The sequence below is a fragment of the Bubalus bubalis genome, chromosome 2 (assembly GCF_019923935.1).
Source record: "Bubalus bubalis isolate 160015118507 breed Murrah chromosome 2, NDDB_SH_1, whole genome shotgun sequence".
In the NCBI taxonomy this organism is placed as follows: domain Eukaryota; kingdom Metazoa; phylum Chordata; class Mammalia; order Artiodactyla; family Bovidae; genus Bubalus; species Bubalus bubalis.
The window spans coordinates 167,541,638-167,559,212 of record NC_059158.1 but is presented as its reverse complement, the minus strand read 5'-3'; the positions used below and the strand labels follow the sequence as shown (position 1 = coordinate 167,559,212).

General features: G+C 42.3%; 1 protein-coding gene across 10 annotated transcripts in view; it reads left to right on the top strand.

Moving 5' to 3' along the window:
- Positions 1-17,575, top strand: part of COL4A4 (collagen type IV alpha 4 chain) — a 151,344-nt gene that overhangs the window by 41,996 nt on the left and 91,773 nt on the right. For all 10 annotated transcript variants that reach the window (XM_006047128.4, XM_006047131.4, XM_044937900.2 and 7 more), the window contains 8 exons: positions 5,541-5,675; positions 6,812-6,856; positions 7,954-8,070; positions 11,742-11,810; positions 13,117-13,152; positions 15,182-15,244; positions 15,596-15,631; positions 16,064-16,105. In XM_006047128.4, the coding sequence (XP_006047190.3) occupies positions 5,541-5,675; positions 6,812-6,856; positions 7,954-8,070; positions 11,742-11,810; positions 13,117-13,152; positions 15,182-15,244; positions 15,596-15,631; positions 16,064-16,105 (543 nt within the window). The remainder of the gene's footprint in view (positions 1-5,540; positions 5,676-6,811; positions 6,857-7,953; positions 8,071-11,741; positions 11,811-13,116; positions 13,153-15,181; positions 15,245-15,595; positions 15,632-16,063; positions 16,106-17,575) is intronic.

Below are 17,575 nucleotides of genomic sequence, written 5' to 3'. Positions count from 1 at the left end.
GGCTGTCAGGCCGATTGTCCTTTCTGGATTCAGTGAATCCTTTTTCTGACTTCACTGTCTCTCACTGAAGGTCATAAACCACAGAGGCAATTCAAGACCCACAGTAGCAAAAAAAGAAAGAAAAAAAAAAGAAAAAATTCAGAGACCCTACCTCTGACAGCCAGCCATTCATTCCCTTGGGCATTTTTTTCTTTTTGCTAGTGACTAGCAAATTGCCTAGCATGGGTGAAAAGTGCAAGGGTAGGAGTGGAATAGATCTTAAAAACAAAACAAAACAAAACAAAAAACACCTTTTTTTAAAGATGCAAAATTCTTGTGATTATTTAATGATTCTGTAGTTACAGAAGTGTCTTGTCTTGTTCAGTTGCTAAGTTGCCTCTGACTCTTTGCAACCCCATGGACGGCAGCACTATTCTTCACTATCTCCTAGAGTTTGCTCAAATTCACGTCCACTGAGTCAGTGATGCTGTCTAACCATCTCATCCTCTGTCATCCCCTTATTTATGTCTATTCATCGTGAAGTTACTTTTAGTGTTGCCTGATAAATTAGTAAGCTCAACTCTTGTAAACATGTTTTCTTTTAGTGATCCCTTCTTTTATATGAAGTGATTTAATGAAAGTGGAATCATTCCATCACTGTGGATAAATGATTTACTCAGATTAGATAAACTCACAATGACTATTTCAAATACTGGTGCTCGGGAAGTTTTTGTGAACAGCTTTCTGGCATATTTAATACTGGTATACAAGGTTTTAGAGTATTTTTTAAGATGTATTCTGTAATAAGATAACGATTAAGAGGAAAAAAAAGCACTGCATGTAGAACAAAATGCAAAGTCTATCCCGTAGAAGGGAGGCCTTTAATGCTCTCTGTTAGATTTTTCACTTACACAGTAGGGGTTGTATGTGCAGTTTAGTGTGGTTGAAGGAAGACCCCTATGTCAGATCTCAGCAACCACAGACACCAACAGGGCAGCGTTCAGGGCCACTGCTCTGCTCAGTCCGGGTGGAGTCATCTCAGGTCCCCATCCCTACTCTCAGCCACTTCCGGGGACAGCAGTTCAGAGCCAGGAGAAAGCAGATCCTGGACAGTCTTCCCTTGGGTTGGGTGGGCGATCTGACCACGTGATTTTGTTAAATGTTGTTCTCTGCCTTTCTTGCATCATGGCCTCGGGCACCTAGACTCTGTCTGCCAGGACCTCTGGTCTGGTGGGTGTGGGGCTGGGGACACAGAGACAAAGAGGTGATCACAGGAGTGGATGGCAAGTGTCATTACGCAGGCATCTTGGACAAGCATCTCATTCTGAAGGGTGTGGGGTGAGGGTAGCGGACAGCAGGGTTTTTCCAGGGGTGGAGTGAGAGATGACTTGGGGGGCATGGCAGGGGCACTTCAGGGACAGGACACAGAAGTCTGTGAAAGAACGGAGCTTGACATCCCTTGTTCAGGGGTGTCAGTGTGACCGATCAGGGCTGGGGAGGTGGCAAAAGGGAGGGATGGAGAATTTAATAATACAAATTACCATTGCTCAATGTATTTCTGTTTAAGGGTGTTTTAGCTGGCATATTCTCAATCAGGACACATTTCTATATTGAAGGCAGTTTTATCATTCTTGCCACTGTGCTCAATATTTCCACCCCTTTTCTTTTTCTCTCCAAAGTTCCATTAGTGGCTTGGACTCCGCATCGTGTGTCTAAAGCGAAATACATTAAAGAGAATTATAGCCAGTGAGTTGGCTGTCCTTTCTGTTCCCCTTTTCTGTCCAGACATGCATTTTGTTGTTTTTAGATCATAGGTTATTGTAAAGTACAGTGTCCACAATAGATAATTTAGAACTTTTTGTATAAATGATATGTAAGACAGATAATTTCCAAACTTAATGAAAAAGCAGTTATTTCCTGAGCCTTATGGTAATTAATCAAAACCAACTGAGATTAATTAATATGTAGAAAAGGTCAGCTGAAGTCATTATTTATGCTGACATTTAGATTGTAGTTTAGAAACTGTATAATATCTAGAGTAAATAGATACGCCCTCAAAGTGCCCCTAAATGGATGGGGCCCATATGATTAGATTTTATATTTTATTGTTGTCTTTTCTGTAACACTTATGTACACATTTAAGCTTCCTTGAAAATTCTAAGCTTATAGTATTTTTATGGGTGCTCAAGGAATAGCAGCTATTCTAATGATAATGAAAACGCATGAAGAGAAGGGAAAGTACGAATAAAGTATGATTTTCACTTACAAAATGTAGGCAGATGTTAAAGGTTGTCAATAATGAAAAAAGGAATGAGGAAGAAAGCATTGAGTCCAGGGTCAGCTTGGTGTTAGGGGATTGGCTGAGTGAACAGACCCCATTTTCAGTCCTGGGGATCATTCACAGGGACAGAAAAGTTATGGAAGTTTGCTCAGGTGGTACCCAGGCAGTGGCAGCTCCAGCTTGGGCTTTAAGTAGTTTCAACAGGATGCACTCTGTTTATCCTATGGGGTTTGAGCACATGAGGAGCTCTGGGGCTCATGCTCAGGGCTGGGGCCCATGACTGGCCCTGGTGTCAAGAGGGTGGCCGCCTAACAGAACAGTCTTACTCGCCCCCTTGTGGGATTTCATTCATAGGATTCCTGAGATTGGGTCACCAGAATGGTGCTTACATACTGATTTCAGATGATTCAAATTTTTATGTAGATGGGACTCTTCAAAAAATCTTTTTCCCCTGGGCCCCACACACTCAAAGGCTGGCTCTACCTTCTTGGGCAGGGTCCTGTGCACACTGGTGGTTTTTGTTATTCAGTCACTAAGTCATGTCTGACTCTTTGCGACCCCATAGACTGTAGCCCCCCAGGCTCCTCTGTGTGGGATTCTCCAGGCAAGAATACTGGAACAGGTGTTCTTCCCTTCTCCAGGGGATCTTCCCAATCCAGGGATTGAATCTGAGTTAGACAACATAGCTGGACATGTGTGTGCACAGTACACGGTGGCATGTGGCCAGATCACCCTGCACTGGCGAATTCACTGTTATAAACTTCTCATGTAAAAGCTTCTCTTTACCTCATCTAGAGGTGTTATCTTAATACTGCAAAGTGAGTTATTTTAAAAAACATTTGAATCTAAGATACTCTCTGCTCACATCAAATTATAGGCAGAGATTGAATGCGGAGGCTGGAAGTATCATTTAGAAACCCTGACTTTAGATTCTAAAGTTCATTCAAAGAGCCTCATAATTCCCATACATGGGTTATTTTATAAAAATAAATTTGAAGTATAAAATCAAGGAATATGTCATAAACATTGCATTTGATAGCATTCCTTTTTGCAAAGTTCAAAAATCACTTTCCAGGGTCGAGGTAGGGTGTTTCTGGAGTGGATGGATGGTCAGGCTGGACCACCAAGCCTGAGAGCATAGTTACTGCCACACGAACCTTCATTCATTCATTCCTGAGCCAAAGGCCATGGCAGGTGGTAGATAGAAGACTTATATGGTGAGCAGATGTCCCCACCCTCATGGTGCTAGTATCTCATTGGAGAGCAGACAATGAACTGATGAGCAAATACATAATTGTAAAACTGTGAGGGACTTCCCTGGTAGTCCAGTGGTTAAGACTGTAATGCAGGGGGGGCAAGTTCGATCCCTGGTCGGGGAACTAAGATCCCACAGGCTGTGAGGAAGGGCCAAAAGTTAAAAAAAATGTGAAATGCTAAGATCTTAAGAAGGAAGTATACCGAGTGCCCTGCTGGAGACTAATGGGGATGTGGATGAACTGAGAATCCTCCTTCACTGGTGGCGGTTCAGGAGAGACTCATGTCATGTGCAGATCTAGGGAAAGAGCCTTCGAGGAAGTGCTTGCACCGAGGCCCTGGAACAGATAAGAGCAGTGTGCTGGATGCAGTGAGTGTGGGGCGGGCACAGCACAGGGCGCAAGGGAATCTGAGGCCACACTCTGTGAGGCCTGGAAGGTGAGGAGCACGGGGTTTATTTTGCTTGCAGTGGGAAGGCAAGGAGAACTTTAAAAGCAGGGCCATGCCATGATCTGATTTCTGCTTTAATGCCACTTGGAGAAAGGCCAGGAGTGGGTAAAAGGAAGCTGGAGAACCATTTGGGAGCCTAGAGTGCAGGTCTCACTGAGGCTGGCTGCACCAGTGTGGCAGCAAGGCAGCCGACAGTGAGGTGGGGAGGCTTCAGATCTCTTTTAGAAGTGAAATGGCTAGGAATTGAGTAGGGGTTAAATGTAGTGTGGGAGAAAGAGGAATAGCAAGGGTGATCCCTAATTTTCTGGAGCTGGAGAAGGTAAATGGAAGATCAGATCTGGGGAGAAAAATTAGAAGTTCTATTTTGCATTTTTTTTAAGCTAGAGGTATCGTTGTATTCGGGGCTTCTCTGGTGGTTCAGATGGTAAAGAATCTGCCTGCAATGCAGGATACCTGGGTTTGATCTCTGGGTCAGGAAGATCCCCCTGAAGAAGGGAATGACTACCCACTCCAGGATTCTTGCCTGGAGAATTCCATGGACAGAGGAGCCTGGAGGGTTACAGTCCGTGGGGCCGGAAAGACACAACTGAACGACCAGCAACAACAACCATTGAATTCAAGGAGATGTCAAGGAGGAAGCTAGATATGATCATCTGGAAACTGATCAGAGAAACTAACGCTGAGATACATCAGCCTGCCTACTTCAGAATAGAAAGAGTTGTGAGATTCGCTGTGGTAGCTGAACATGCATCCATGGCATCAGTGCATCTAAATGCAAAGGGGAACAGGCTTAAAGAGAGCAGAGCTTTCCTCATCTTTGTCCCAGAGATATTCCCACTGTGTGTTCAGGGGTAGAGCTGAGTTCCTGAAATTTCTTTGCCTAAAATAAAAGGTGATATTTTCATTCATGGAAAGGAAGTTAGATTGCATAAAAATAATGTGATGAGGAGAGCCAGCTTCCAAATTAGGGATAAGAGAGCAGATAAAATCAGCTAAAAAAGAAATGTTTCTCTCTAAAAAGGCAGACAAATCATTAGCCATTTGAAGGAAATGAAAAATCTGGCAGTTTTTCCTCACTCTTGTGTCACTAACATAATGTTAATGAGACTTCATTTAAAAATTACTTACTTCAGGGGACTTCCCTGGTGGTCTCCTTGTGATGCCAGGGACGTGGGTTCGATCCCTGGTCGGGGAACTAGGATCCCACACACCACAACTACTGAGCTTGTGTGCCACGACTGGAGAGTCCATGCGCGGCAACTAAAACACGATGTAGCCAAATAAATTTTTAATTTTCAATGACAATGAAAAGAATAAGAGGACTATAATCAGTATATAGATGTGTGTATGTGCACACGCAGTGATTCAAATTTACTGTAAAGCTTTGATTCAGATTGAAAAAGGCAACATTTTCTTTCTTTTTTTGGCAATTAATTCATCATTTGTCCTTCTGTTATTAAAATTTGCTCCATCTTTAATTTTCCAGTCTTCTGTAAACCCAAGTCACCATATATTTGTGTTAGGAAACTCTACTTAAGGCTCACCCACCACTTACCTTTTTAATCTTTCTTCTTAGGGTCAACCGGGACCACCAGGGCCACAGGGTCCTATTGGACCCCTGGGACCACCGGGACCCATTGGGATCCCAGGAGAGAAAGGGATGAAAGGTGACAGTGGCCGTCCTGGAGCAGCAGGTGACAAAGGTGACAAGGTAAGCCTCTTCTTAAGTGAAAGACTCATTTAACCACTCACCAGCGTTGCGATACCAGATTTTTTTTTTTTTTTGGTATAATCACAAGTAGTACCTATTTGCACCTTATAAAAATTAAGCCTGAACTCCTTTTGTATAATCAGCCCTTATTTCTAGCCCCCTTTCCAGAGGAGCATGCCTCTCTGGCTGTTTTCTAGATACTTAAAAAGAAGTGCATGTCAGGCTTCCCTGGTGGCTCAGTGGTGAAGAATCCACCTGCCAATGCAGGAGACACGGGTTTGATCCCTGATCTGGGAAGATCCCACATGCCACAGAGCAACTAAGCCCGTGCACCACAACTACTGAGCCTGTGCCCTAGAGTCCAGGAGACGCATCTGCTGAAGACCACATTCCGGGGAGTCCATGCTCCACAACAAGAGAAACCACCGCAATGAGAAGCCCGAGCATGACAACTAGAAAGTCATCCCCACTCGCCACAGCTGGAGAAGAGGCTGTGCAGTGCAAAGACCCAGCACAACCCCAAATAAAATAAATAAATAAAATGAATGAAAAAGCATGAATGTATCCAGTGAGGAGTGGTTTTCTTTATGACTTTTTAAAAACCTAAATGATATTATGTGTATCGTGCTGAGTCTTTTCTTTTTCCACTCAATCACATGGCTTGGAAATCACTCCATATCAATTGATGTAGATTGAACTTATTCCTTTAGAAACTTTGTGTAATATGCTATAATGTGGAGATAAAACTATTCTTTCTTCTCTGCTGAGAATTTGAGATCTTACTGTAGTGCAAGTGTGCAAAAACAGTCCTGTCAATTACCCATGTTTACATTTAAGGTTTCCTTTCTCTGGGATAAAGAGATTCCGGGAAGTTGGATTTCTAAGTATCCAGTATTGTATGCTTTGAACTGATACTGCCATGTTGGCTTCCCAAGTACAAAAAGAAGGAAACACAACGCTGCTTTCTAAATGTTGGCATTTGAGCTCCTTCATGTAAAAGTAGATGACAGTGCCCATTAAGGGTTGTTTTTTTTTTTAAAGCAAGCCATTAATTACTAATGCTTTTAAGTAAATCAACTGGTTAATCTAATAATTTAGTAACTTTTATATCTTTGTTTTATTTTCTGGGATTTTAGGGTCCAACCGGAGTTCCTGGATTTCCAGGTCTGGATGGGATACCTGTAAGTATCCTTACGTTTTCTCCATTTTTGGGGGGAAGAGACTCATCAAAGCCTTAAAGTCACATGATCTAATGTATTTATATGATATATAGTAACTGAACAAAAGCAACAGCAAATGGCGAACTTTATTTTCTTATTTTCATAAATGGCAGGGTATGTGCATTTCAATTTTGTGTAATAGCTCTGAGACCAAAACTTGAAGAACAAGGTTTTCAAGCAGATTGGAGAAAAACATTTTAGAACATGAGCTAGATATACTTGTCAGCTCAAGTATAATTTTCTGGAAATAAATTTATTCTCATTATGAAATTTTGTATTAGCTGTGAGTCCTAATGGTGGGAGTGGGCTTAAAGCTCTCATTTCTAATGTGAAAATCAAAGGAAAGAAGAAAAAGGTATTTGGGGATGGTTATAATTCATTAGAGTGTTTCTAAGGATTTCAAGGAAGATTTCCTCCCAAATCTCTGAAAATACTCCAAACTAAATGATTTTAAATTGGAGTGTATGAAAATAAATTTATGTCTTCCCAGGTGGTGCTAGTGGTAAAGAACCCATCTGCCAGTGCAGGACACATAAGAGACATGGGTTTGATCCCTGGGTCAGGAAGATCTCCTGGAGGAAGGCATGGCAATCCACTCCAGTGTTCTTGCCTGGAGAATCCAATGGACAGAGGAACCTGGCAGGGTTCAGTCCATGGGGTCGCAAGGAGTCCCAAGAGTCGGACACGACTGATGTGACTTAGCATGCACATATGCACTGTACTACATAGTATTTGTGGGTGGAAAAGGAAGATTCACAAAACTGAACAACATGTGAGTCATAAAGGCCATAATCTGGGTATCCATATTGCATAACCGTTTTGTTACAATCAGTTCAGTTCAGTTCAGTCGCTCAGTCATGTCCAACTCTTTGCGACCCCATGAATCACAGCACGCCAGGCCTCCCTGTCCATCACCAAATCCCAGAGTTCACTCAAACTCACGTCCATCGAGTTGGTGATGCCATCCAGCCATCTCATCCTCTGTCGTCCCCTTCTCCTCCTGCCTTCAATCTTTATATTCTTGCAAAAATACTCACCTATAATTTTGTTTTCTGTAGGGGCACCCAGGGCCTCCTGGATCCAGAGGCAGACCTGGCATAGATGGCTACAATGGCTCAAGAGGTGATCCAGGGATTCCAGGAGAAAGAGGAGCTCTTGGCCCACGAGGCCCCCCAGTAAGAGAGCCACAGTTCATTTTAGTGGGAATCAAGTGAAAAGAGCCTCCAATGGGAACAGACTTGATGTGTTCAAGAAACAGAGTTATTACAAGTATCCTGGGAGCCTGGTGAACAGATGGGTGTGACTGGAGGATGAGAACAGAGAGTTGACATGACAGCTCTCTCAGTAGCTGACATGGGGCCTTGTAGACTGTGGGAGGAGGCTGGGTTTTCTTTTCCATGACATGGGAAGACACTGGATGGTTTTAAGGAAGGAAGGAAGTGATATGATCTGACTGATGTTCTACCAAGATGCTTCTGGTTGCTGGATAGAGAATGGATAGTAGGGGAAGGGAGGCCAGTTAGCAAAACTGAGGTTGTTTATCCTTCAGGGTTCACTGCAGCCACTTAAACCCTTCTAGGTATTTCAAACAGAAAGGAATTTAATACAGGGAATTTGGCACTTAATATAACAGTTGGAGGATTAAAACTCTGGGGCCACTGCAAGATTTCAGGGGCTCACATATAGCTGAGATCCAGAAGTTAGAAGCCGCTCCTGCACCTCAACCACTACCTCTTATCCCCACTTCAAGACACCAGCAAACACTTAGGTTTCTACCTTCCTACTTGGCAGCATCAACAGTACCAGAAGAAGATGTTTTGCTCATTTCTGCCTCCCAAATCTCAGAAGTACATCTCCCAGGTGGACCCTACTTCATAGCCAGCTGCAAAGCAGTCTGGGAAATGTAGTGTTTAGCTTTCTAGCCCCTATAATGCAAAAGAAATAAATAAATGACAGGAGTTTGGAGTGGAGGTTCAGAAATAGTTGACAGTATTCAGCACTTAAGAGGCCTTTACTGCTCTTAGTGGTTTTTATTTCCTTCAAAAGTTTGCACTTTTATTTAAATATAACTTTAGTAAGAATGACTCTTTCTTCTACCACTTACATCCCATTTCTCTCTTTTCTCACTTAAATAAAGACTGGAGATGATTTGGCCTTTCAGAACTGGTTTTCTGTGCCTGTTTTTCAGCCTTTCTGCTTCCCTAATTAAATATCACCACCCATGATTCCTTCTAAAAGGTTTTTTCATCACCACCACATTCATCTTACTTTATTCTATGCATTTTCCTTTTGCTCCAGATCCTAGTGGAAATGGTCTGAACATAGAACTCAAAAAAGGATTTCCATAGTCACTTTTTTCTTGTGGTATCAAGTAACACAACCAACTTCCATGGTTAAGCTTCTCAACCACCATTTGTTTTCAAACTCAGCCCCTTGAACATGTAAGTGCAGTCTGATGAATGCACATTTCTTAAGATCTTCAAATTGGATCACAGCACATTCTACTGAGCGTCCATGAACATCCGAGAGAGCAGGATTCTCAATTTTAGCTTTAACACAGCAGGTTCTTCTGATCACAGTACTGAAGTTTGTCATAATGATCTCTTTGTAAAGTGATTTTTTTTCCCTTGACCCATTTTATACATGGGCAGTTCTCACTTCGCACAGGAGTTGAGACTTAATAATGGCATGCAATCCAAAGGCACACAAAGCAACGTTAACATCCAATGGGAAAATTACTGTTATTCCATGACCTTTAAGATATCTCATTAAGACATCATAAATATATAGTGGTAATTTTAAAAACTAATATTTATTTATCACATTATAATCTAAAACATTAGAAACATTGAGAATTAAAGGGTTTTCTTTCTGTGTAAAAACTTGTCAAAGACAGTTTGAATTGGGCTTGCCTTCTCCTGGTCCTGTAACTTAGGACATGAAGTGGAGGGGTTTTCTGTGCTTTGGTGAATATCACCCTCTTTTCTAAGTTTGGACCAGCTTCCAGTGTGGTGAAATATCTCTAAGAGTTTCTGTAACATGAGGTTCTTCTGTCTGTGTCACTTCCTCCGGTACGTCTTCATTCTTTTGATCACAACCGCTTCCTTCTTTTACGTGGATGTGTTTATCTTCGCTGAATTCCTCTGGCTTGAAGGACAGTAGTGAGAACCCTCACAATGGCTCTTTTTCCCATAACTCCACTTACATTCTATTTGAATTTCGCCTCCAGTATTAGCATTTTTCACTCCCTTTTCATCTTTGTTGGCCAGTCCTCTCTGTCAATGACTTATTTTCATGAAATGTCACTTGGGTGTGTCACTGGGAGGGAAGCAAGGGGCAACACAGCTACACACTTCGCTGTCTCTGTGTGAGCTGACAGATGTTAGTGACTGGGCACTGGTAGACTTTGAGAGGAGTGATACGATCAGCTGGTGATCTTGATTCACCGGTTACTTATATAGCGATCTGTGGACCATTGAGCTAGCAGTGATGTTTGTGTTTTATGCGTTGACTCAGTTAATACACAATAGTAACTGAAATTTGAAGCCACTGGCTGGAGGACTGGTGTGATATAACTTACTTGTGGAACTGAAACACACATATTGGAACTGTAAGAAGCAACACTTGTCTGTATAAGCAAATCTGATTTCTCAAGGAAACTGATGGTGTAATTTACCATAAAACTCTAGTTATCTGCTTTTGGAAGCAAAGTCAAACACTCTCCTAACAGGGATTAACTTTCAAACCTGTATGTGCTTCATAGAAATTTGATATAACGGCACCTCACTCCAATATTCTTGCCTGGAAAATTCTATAGACAGAGGAGCCTGGCAGGCTATAGCCCCGCCGCTGCCGCCGCCAAGTCACTTCAGTCGTGTCCGACTCTGTGCGACCCCACGGACTGCAGCCTACCAGGCTTCTCTGTCCATGGGATTCTCCAGGCAAGAACACTGGAGTGGGTTGCCATTTCCTTCTCCAATGCATGAAAGTGGAAAGTGAAAGTGAAGTCACTCAGTTGTGTCTGATTCTTAGGGACCCCATGAACTGCAGCCTACCAGGCTCCTCTGTCCATGGGATTTGCCAGGCAAGAGTACTGGAATGGGGTGCCATTGCCTTCTCTGGCTATAGCCCAAGGGGTCACAAAGAGTCAGACACGACTGAGTGACTGAGCAACCAACTTAAGATGTATTAAGATATTAAGTAGGACATTAAGATATTAAATAGGGAAACTTTGGGGTGAAAGTACATTAAAGTGTTTTGATCACTTTTAAAAATTACTCTAAGTAAACAAACTTGCAGCTACATGCAAAAACCTTCTAAAAGAAACAGGTTATTTTTAAAAAAAGCTAATCTAAAGGGTACCTAAGCTCTGTTTTGAATACAAATAGTTAAATGGATAAAATAAATTTTTTGCTATTTCTGGGACATAAATTATTAACTGACAACTTCAATGTTATTTACTTATAAGAATAATCCAAGTACTATATACATTATGTTGTAAGGAAAAATGCAATTTTTCTGCTGAATAATAAGCAAATAGCTATAAATATATTAGCATTATGTATAACCTATATAAATATATATTTATAATGTATAATAAATATTTGTAATATGTTTATGAATATATTAGTAGATATTCCATCTTAGGAGATTCCTTAATCTTAAGCAAATATTAAATAAGTATATATGAGTAACTGAGGATGATAATAATAATGAGAATAAAATAATCTCCACTAGTGAAATATGATTATAACAGTAATTTTATTGGTAATATTTCAGTTGCTAAAGAAAATACAGAAATAGTAATATGCTCTTTTCCTCTCTCAAGTGAATATTTTGTTTTCAGGGCCTTCCTGGAGAAAAAGGAGAAAAAGGAAATTCAGTGTTCATTTTAGGTGCCACTAAAGGTATGCAGGTAAGTGGATCAGGGTGGATTTCAAATGAATTTTTTTCCATACAGGTAAACCCATGCAGAAAACACATGGCCTGAGATTTCCTTTGGAATGCTACAACATGGATGAACCCTGTGATCATTATGCTGAATGGAATAAACCGGTCAAAAAAGGACACAAAAGGGGTGATTTCCACTCAGAGGAGGTTCTTACAGTAGTTGGATTCATAAAGTTGGGGAGCAGAATGGTGCTTGTCAGGGACTGGAGGGAGAAGGACTAGGCAGCTCATATTTAGTTGGTACAGAGTTTCCACTGAGGAAATGAAAAGTTTTGACAATGGAAGCTGGTGATGGTTATATAACATGATGAATGTATTTAATGCCACAGAACTATGCACTTAAAATGATTGAAATATTAAATTTTACTGTATGTATGTTTTACAATGTATTTTACATTTTGGGGGGAGAAAAGCCCATATTCAAGAGAATATACACTCCTTGATTTTTTTAAAGTAGGTAAAGTCTCAGGACAGTCACGAAACGGTAGATGAGCACAAAGGCAGGTGTGAGAGAATTGCAACACAAATTCCCTTTACACCTGCTCTGGGGTGATAACAAAGCGTCCGTTAAGGCAGCCAAGCTCTGCCAATCAGAAGAGAGATGGTTAAACGCTGATGAAATGGAACCATTCAAGTGAAGATTTAGAAATGAAAGATGAAATCCCCTTTAAAAAAATTCGTAATTTATTTTTATTGGAGTGTAGTTGCTTTACAATGTTGTGTTAGCCTCCACTGTACAACAAAGGGAATCAGCCTTATGTACACATATTCCCTCCCTCGGGAGCCTCCCCTCACACCCCACCTTCCCATCCCGCCCTCCAGGTCATCACAGAGCACCAAGCCGAGCCTCTGTGCTTAAGGCAGCTTCCCCCTAGCTATCTCTTTTACGCCTGGTAGTGAATATATCTCAGTCCTGATCTCCCAGTTAGTGCCACCCTCCCCTCCATTCTGTACGTGTCCGTTCTGTACGCTGCCGTCTCTATTCCCGCCCTGCAAATGGTTCCACGTCCTCACCCCTTCACGTCCTCACACCTTTCCCTGGTGTTGGTTGGTTTCGAATGAGTAGAAGTGCAGTTGGGGGCTTAAGAATAAAACCAGGAAAGCGCCTCCACAGAGCTCTATCCACAGCTGTCTGTTCTGTGCTGACAAACTGAAGAAACTGCACAGACTGTCCAGATAATTCCTGCGTGTGTGTGTTTCTTCTTTTACGTCCTGTGTGTTTGAGGGGAACAGTGTTGCTCTTCTAATGCAATGTACCGCTACTGTTGCAGGGCGACAGAGGGGACCCAGGACCTCCCGGCTCACCAGTAAGTCCTTGGGGCAGGCCCTGAGCTTCCGTTTGCTCCTCAAATAACCTATGGTCCCCACTAGTAGGTTAGTAGGTCCCCACTAACCTAACCCCACTAGCAAGACACGTTACCTAAATTTGCAGGGCCCGCTCGGTGCAAAATGAAAATGTAGGTCTCTTGTTCAAAAATTATTACAAATTTCAAGATGATGACTGCAGAGCTTTAAATCAAACACAAGGCCCTTTGTTGACTGCACTGATCACAGGCTCACGGGGCCATCCTTGAATCTCAGCTGGCTCCTGCTTCTCTGCCTCTTCTGTCTTGCAGTGATCATTTGGTATTGCTCAAGTAGCCACAGTCACTTAATATTTAGGAAAATGTACCTCTTTGAAACTACCTAAATCATATATGTCCAGTGAAAGTGATTTTTGCCTGCTGAATCAGTAATTGTATATTGTGTTTAATATTTTGTACCATCCTCTTGTTCCTGGAATTTGTAATTCAGTGATTAGACTTGTTCCAATTCATCAGTGTTCACAAGATTAAAACTGAAAGCAATTTTGCCTCCTAATGGTTCACTGTAATTTCATTTGGTGACTTCTGGCTGTTGATGGGATTATTTCCCAGGTTGGTTCTCTTCCTACTCTGGAAGCTCATTGCTATGTTTTCAATAAGATATCTCAGTGTCTATGTTAAAATAAGTAGCAGTTCATCCTCTAGGAGAGAGGAATGCCACTGCATGCTCACAAATCATCAGATGTGGGCACGGTGAGCTGGAGAACAGAGTGCCTCTGTTCATACTTCTAGAACTTTCCTTATGAATTTGTGTATCATGCCACAACTTAACATGTTCCAGAAAATTGTTTAAGGCTGAATTGCCTTAATCTTGAATTGGGGACATTCCTATTCACGTTTATCCTTTAGGCATGAAAGAATAGAGTATAACTACATTAATATTTTAATTTAATGTTCAGTTCAGTCGCTCAGTCGTGTCCGACTCTTTGTGACCCCATGGACTGCAGCACGCTAGGCTTCCCTGTCCATCACCAACTCTTGGAGTTTACTCAAGCTCATGTCCATTGAGTTGGTGATGCCATCCAACCATTTCATCTTCTGTCGTCCCCTTCTCCTCCCATCTTCAATCTTTCCCAGCATCAGGGTCTTTTCCAATGAGTCAGTTCTTCGCATCAGGTGGCCAAAGGATTGGAGTTTCAGCTTCAGCATCAGTCTTTCCAATGAATATTCAGGACCGATTTCCTTTAGGATGCGCTGGTTGTATCTCCTTGCAGTCCAAGGGACTCTCAAGTCTTCTCCAACACCACAGTTCAGAACCATCAATTCTTCGGCGCTTAGCTTTCTTTATAGTCCAACTCTCACACCCATACATGGCTACTGGAAAAAACATAGCTTTGAGTAGATGGACCTTTGTTGGCAAGGTAATGTCTCTGCTTTTTAATATGCTGTCTAGGTTGGTCATAATTTTTCTTCCAAGGAGTAAGCGTCTTTTAACTTCATGGCTGCAGTCACCATCTGCAGTGATTTTGGAGCCCCCCAAAATAAAGTCTCTCACTGTTTCCCCATCTATTTGCCATGAAGTGATGGGACTGGATGCCATGATCTTCATTTTCTGAATGTTGAGTTTTAAGTCAACTTTTTCACTCTCCTCTTTCACTTTCATCAAGAGGCTCTTTAGTTCTTCTTCACTTTCTGCCATAAGTGTGGTGTCATCTGCATATCTGAGTTTATTGATATTTCTCCTGGCAGTTAAAAGCATCTTGATGTCTATTAAAGTTATATGTGGAACAAGTTTTCTTTGATCTCTGGGTCTTAATTTAGTCTTAGGCACCCCACCTGAGCACTGCTCCCTGCCTGCTCTGTGCCTTTTTCCCAGCTGTGTCAGGGCTGCTGTCCAGGACCACGCAGGAGGGCAGGTGTGTCTGGAACTGACTTCTCCTAGGTCTTTATCTACCTGGGATTACATGCAGCTCTTGCAAGAACAATGCTTATAGTTTTTAGTAACAAAGGCACTGATTTTTGTCCTGTTTAGGGATCAAGGGGAGTGAGAGGCCCAGCAGGCCCAGCGGGGTACCCGGGAGAGCCCGGGTTAGCAGTAAGTACCGCATTGCTGATGCTGTTCCTCTAGAAGCCCCGACTTGACGTTTAAATAAAGCAGAAGAAAGCAGAATTGCAGTCTTGGGTCAGGCAGAGGGGTGGGTCCTTTGTGAGACCTGATGAATCAGCGCACACCCATCATTATGAGTGTGAGTCCATTCTGAAGCACAGATCCCCCCTGGGGGTGGCATTGGTGGTGGGGGGACAAGCAGCCCAGCTGTGGTAGGAAGTCCATTGTGCATGTTTCAAAATTAAGGGTTTCCTGAAGAAGAGCTTGGGATATCCAACAAGGACACATTCAGATTTCTGTGACTGATGAGTGATTTGTGTGTTTTTGCTGTTGATTTAGGGACCTCCAGGCCCCCCTGGCAGTCCAGGCTTAAAGGTAGGCAGCCATGAGTAACATACACAAGTAATGTCCATGTCAAACAAGACAAGTGGCCACTGATGTTTGTCAGAATCATGTCTTCCCTCTTTTTAAAATTCCCAAGTATTTAATAAATCGTTGTTTAGTCAGTCGCATCTGACTCTTTTGCGACACCATGGACTGCAGCCCCCCAGGCTCCTCTGTCCATGGGATTTCCCAGGCAAGAATACTGGAGTTGGAGTGGGTTGTGATTTCCTTCTCTAGGGGATCTTCCCAAGTCAAGGATCGAACCCAGGTCTCCTGCATTGCAGGCAGGTTCTTTACCACTAAGCCACCGGGGAAGCCCTATTTAATACACTTCAACAAATTACCTAACCAGAAGTCTTACTTGCTTGTAGTTATTCTTTAATATTCAAAAGCAATGAGTTTCTGTTTTGTTTTCTTTTCCAGGGTAATCCTGGCGTGGGAGTAAAGGGGCAAATGGGAGACCCGGTAAGAATCCCATTTTGCATGGAGGAGCAGGTGTTAAAATGCATGAACTGCCCATGTCTAGGAGGCTGTTCTGATTATCACTTAACTTGTGTTCATCCTCTCATCACTGCCCACTTTTGTGGCCAAGGATTTGTCTTCACTGACTTATTAAGTTACCCTTACCCTTGGCTGTAGAGTGACAGTTCTGACAAAATCTAATAGTAAATTCAAATTAATTTATATGACACACTTCCTCCTAGGCCAAAGAGATGGAATGATTCTGGGAATACATCCAGAGTAACAATTATGTTTAATTACAGATTTGTTTGACTTAATTTTACAAATTTCATCAGAATCCGAAACTTCACACATAAGTAAAAACATAAACAGCTGCAATCCAAGGCATTTAGCCACACATTCTTCCACTCCCTCCACCCCTCACACTTATAGTCCTTTCTGCTGAAGTAGGACACTAAATAAGGACAAGCTTCAGCAAAGTGCTTTATGGTGGCTGTTCATCTAGAAGCAATCTGCAGTGTTTAAGCATTGGTGAGGGACTCTTTTAAAAAAATATTTATTCATTTGGCTGTGTTGGGTCTTAGTTGCAGCACGTGGGATTGTGGTTTTGTCTTGCGGGATCTTTCATTGCAGCTCGTGGGCTCAGTAGTCGCAGATTGCAGGCTTAGTTGCTTCCAGCATGCGGGATGCTAGTTCCCCAACCAGGGATCGAACCTGTATCCCCTGGCTTGTAAAGTAGATTCTTAACCACTGGACCATCAGGATAGTCTCTGGTGAGCGGCTCTTTCAACAACTCTGGGTAAAAAGACACTGAGCATCCACCGTGTGCCAGGCTAGGTTTGGTGCTGGGGGTGGGGCTTTAGTGAGACAGATCTGATTCCCCCTCTCATGGGGTCCCAGCATGGTTGGGTAAGTTACTGTACATCCATTTAACAGAAGGACACACTTGCCAAAAATATGTTGGAAGACATCATGATGTGGGGAAGAGCAATGCTAAGCAGAAAGTGCAGGTGACAAAGGGCTAAGCTCAACTTTGTAAAACCAGAACAACAACAAAAATTATTAAAATCTACATGTAGAGTAGGATTTCTCAACCTTCACAATACTAATGTATTATCGTGGGGCTGTCCTGTGCAATGTAGGATGTTTAGCAGCATCCCTGGCCTCTACCTACTAGATGTTGGTAAGATTCCTTCCAACATTGTGACAACCAAATATGTCAAACGATCTTGCCAAATGTTCCTGAAGGGAGACACATCCAAACTCTCCCTCCCTCTCCATGCCCCCCACTCCCAATCTTGAGAACCACTAACTTAGAGAAATGACTGGGGGAAAAATAGATGAAAACAATGTTTTCCAAACTTGGAATATGTTTGTCAGAACCCCTAAACCTGTGCACCCCATTTTGAGAAACCTCACACAGTGAGGAAGCATTGCCAAGTTAGAGAACTCGGCACCAACACAGTTCAACGT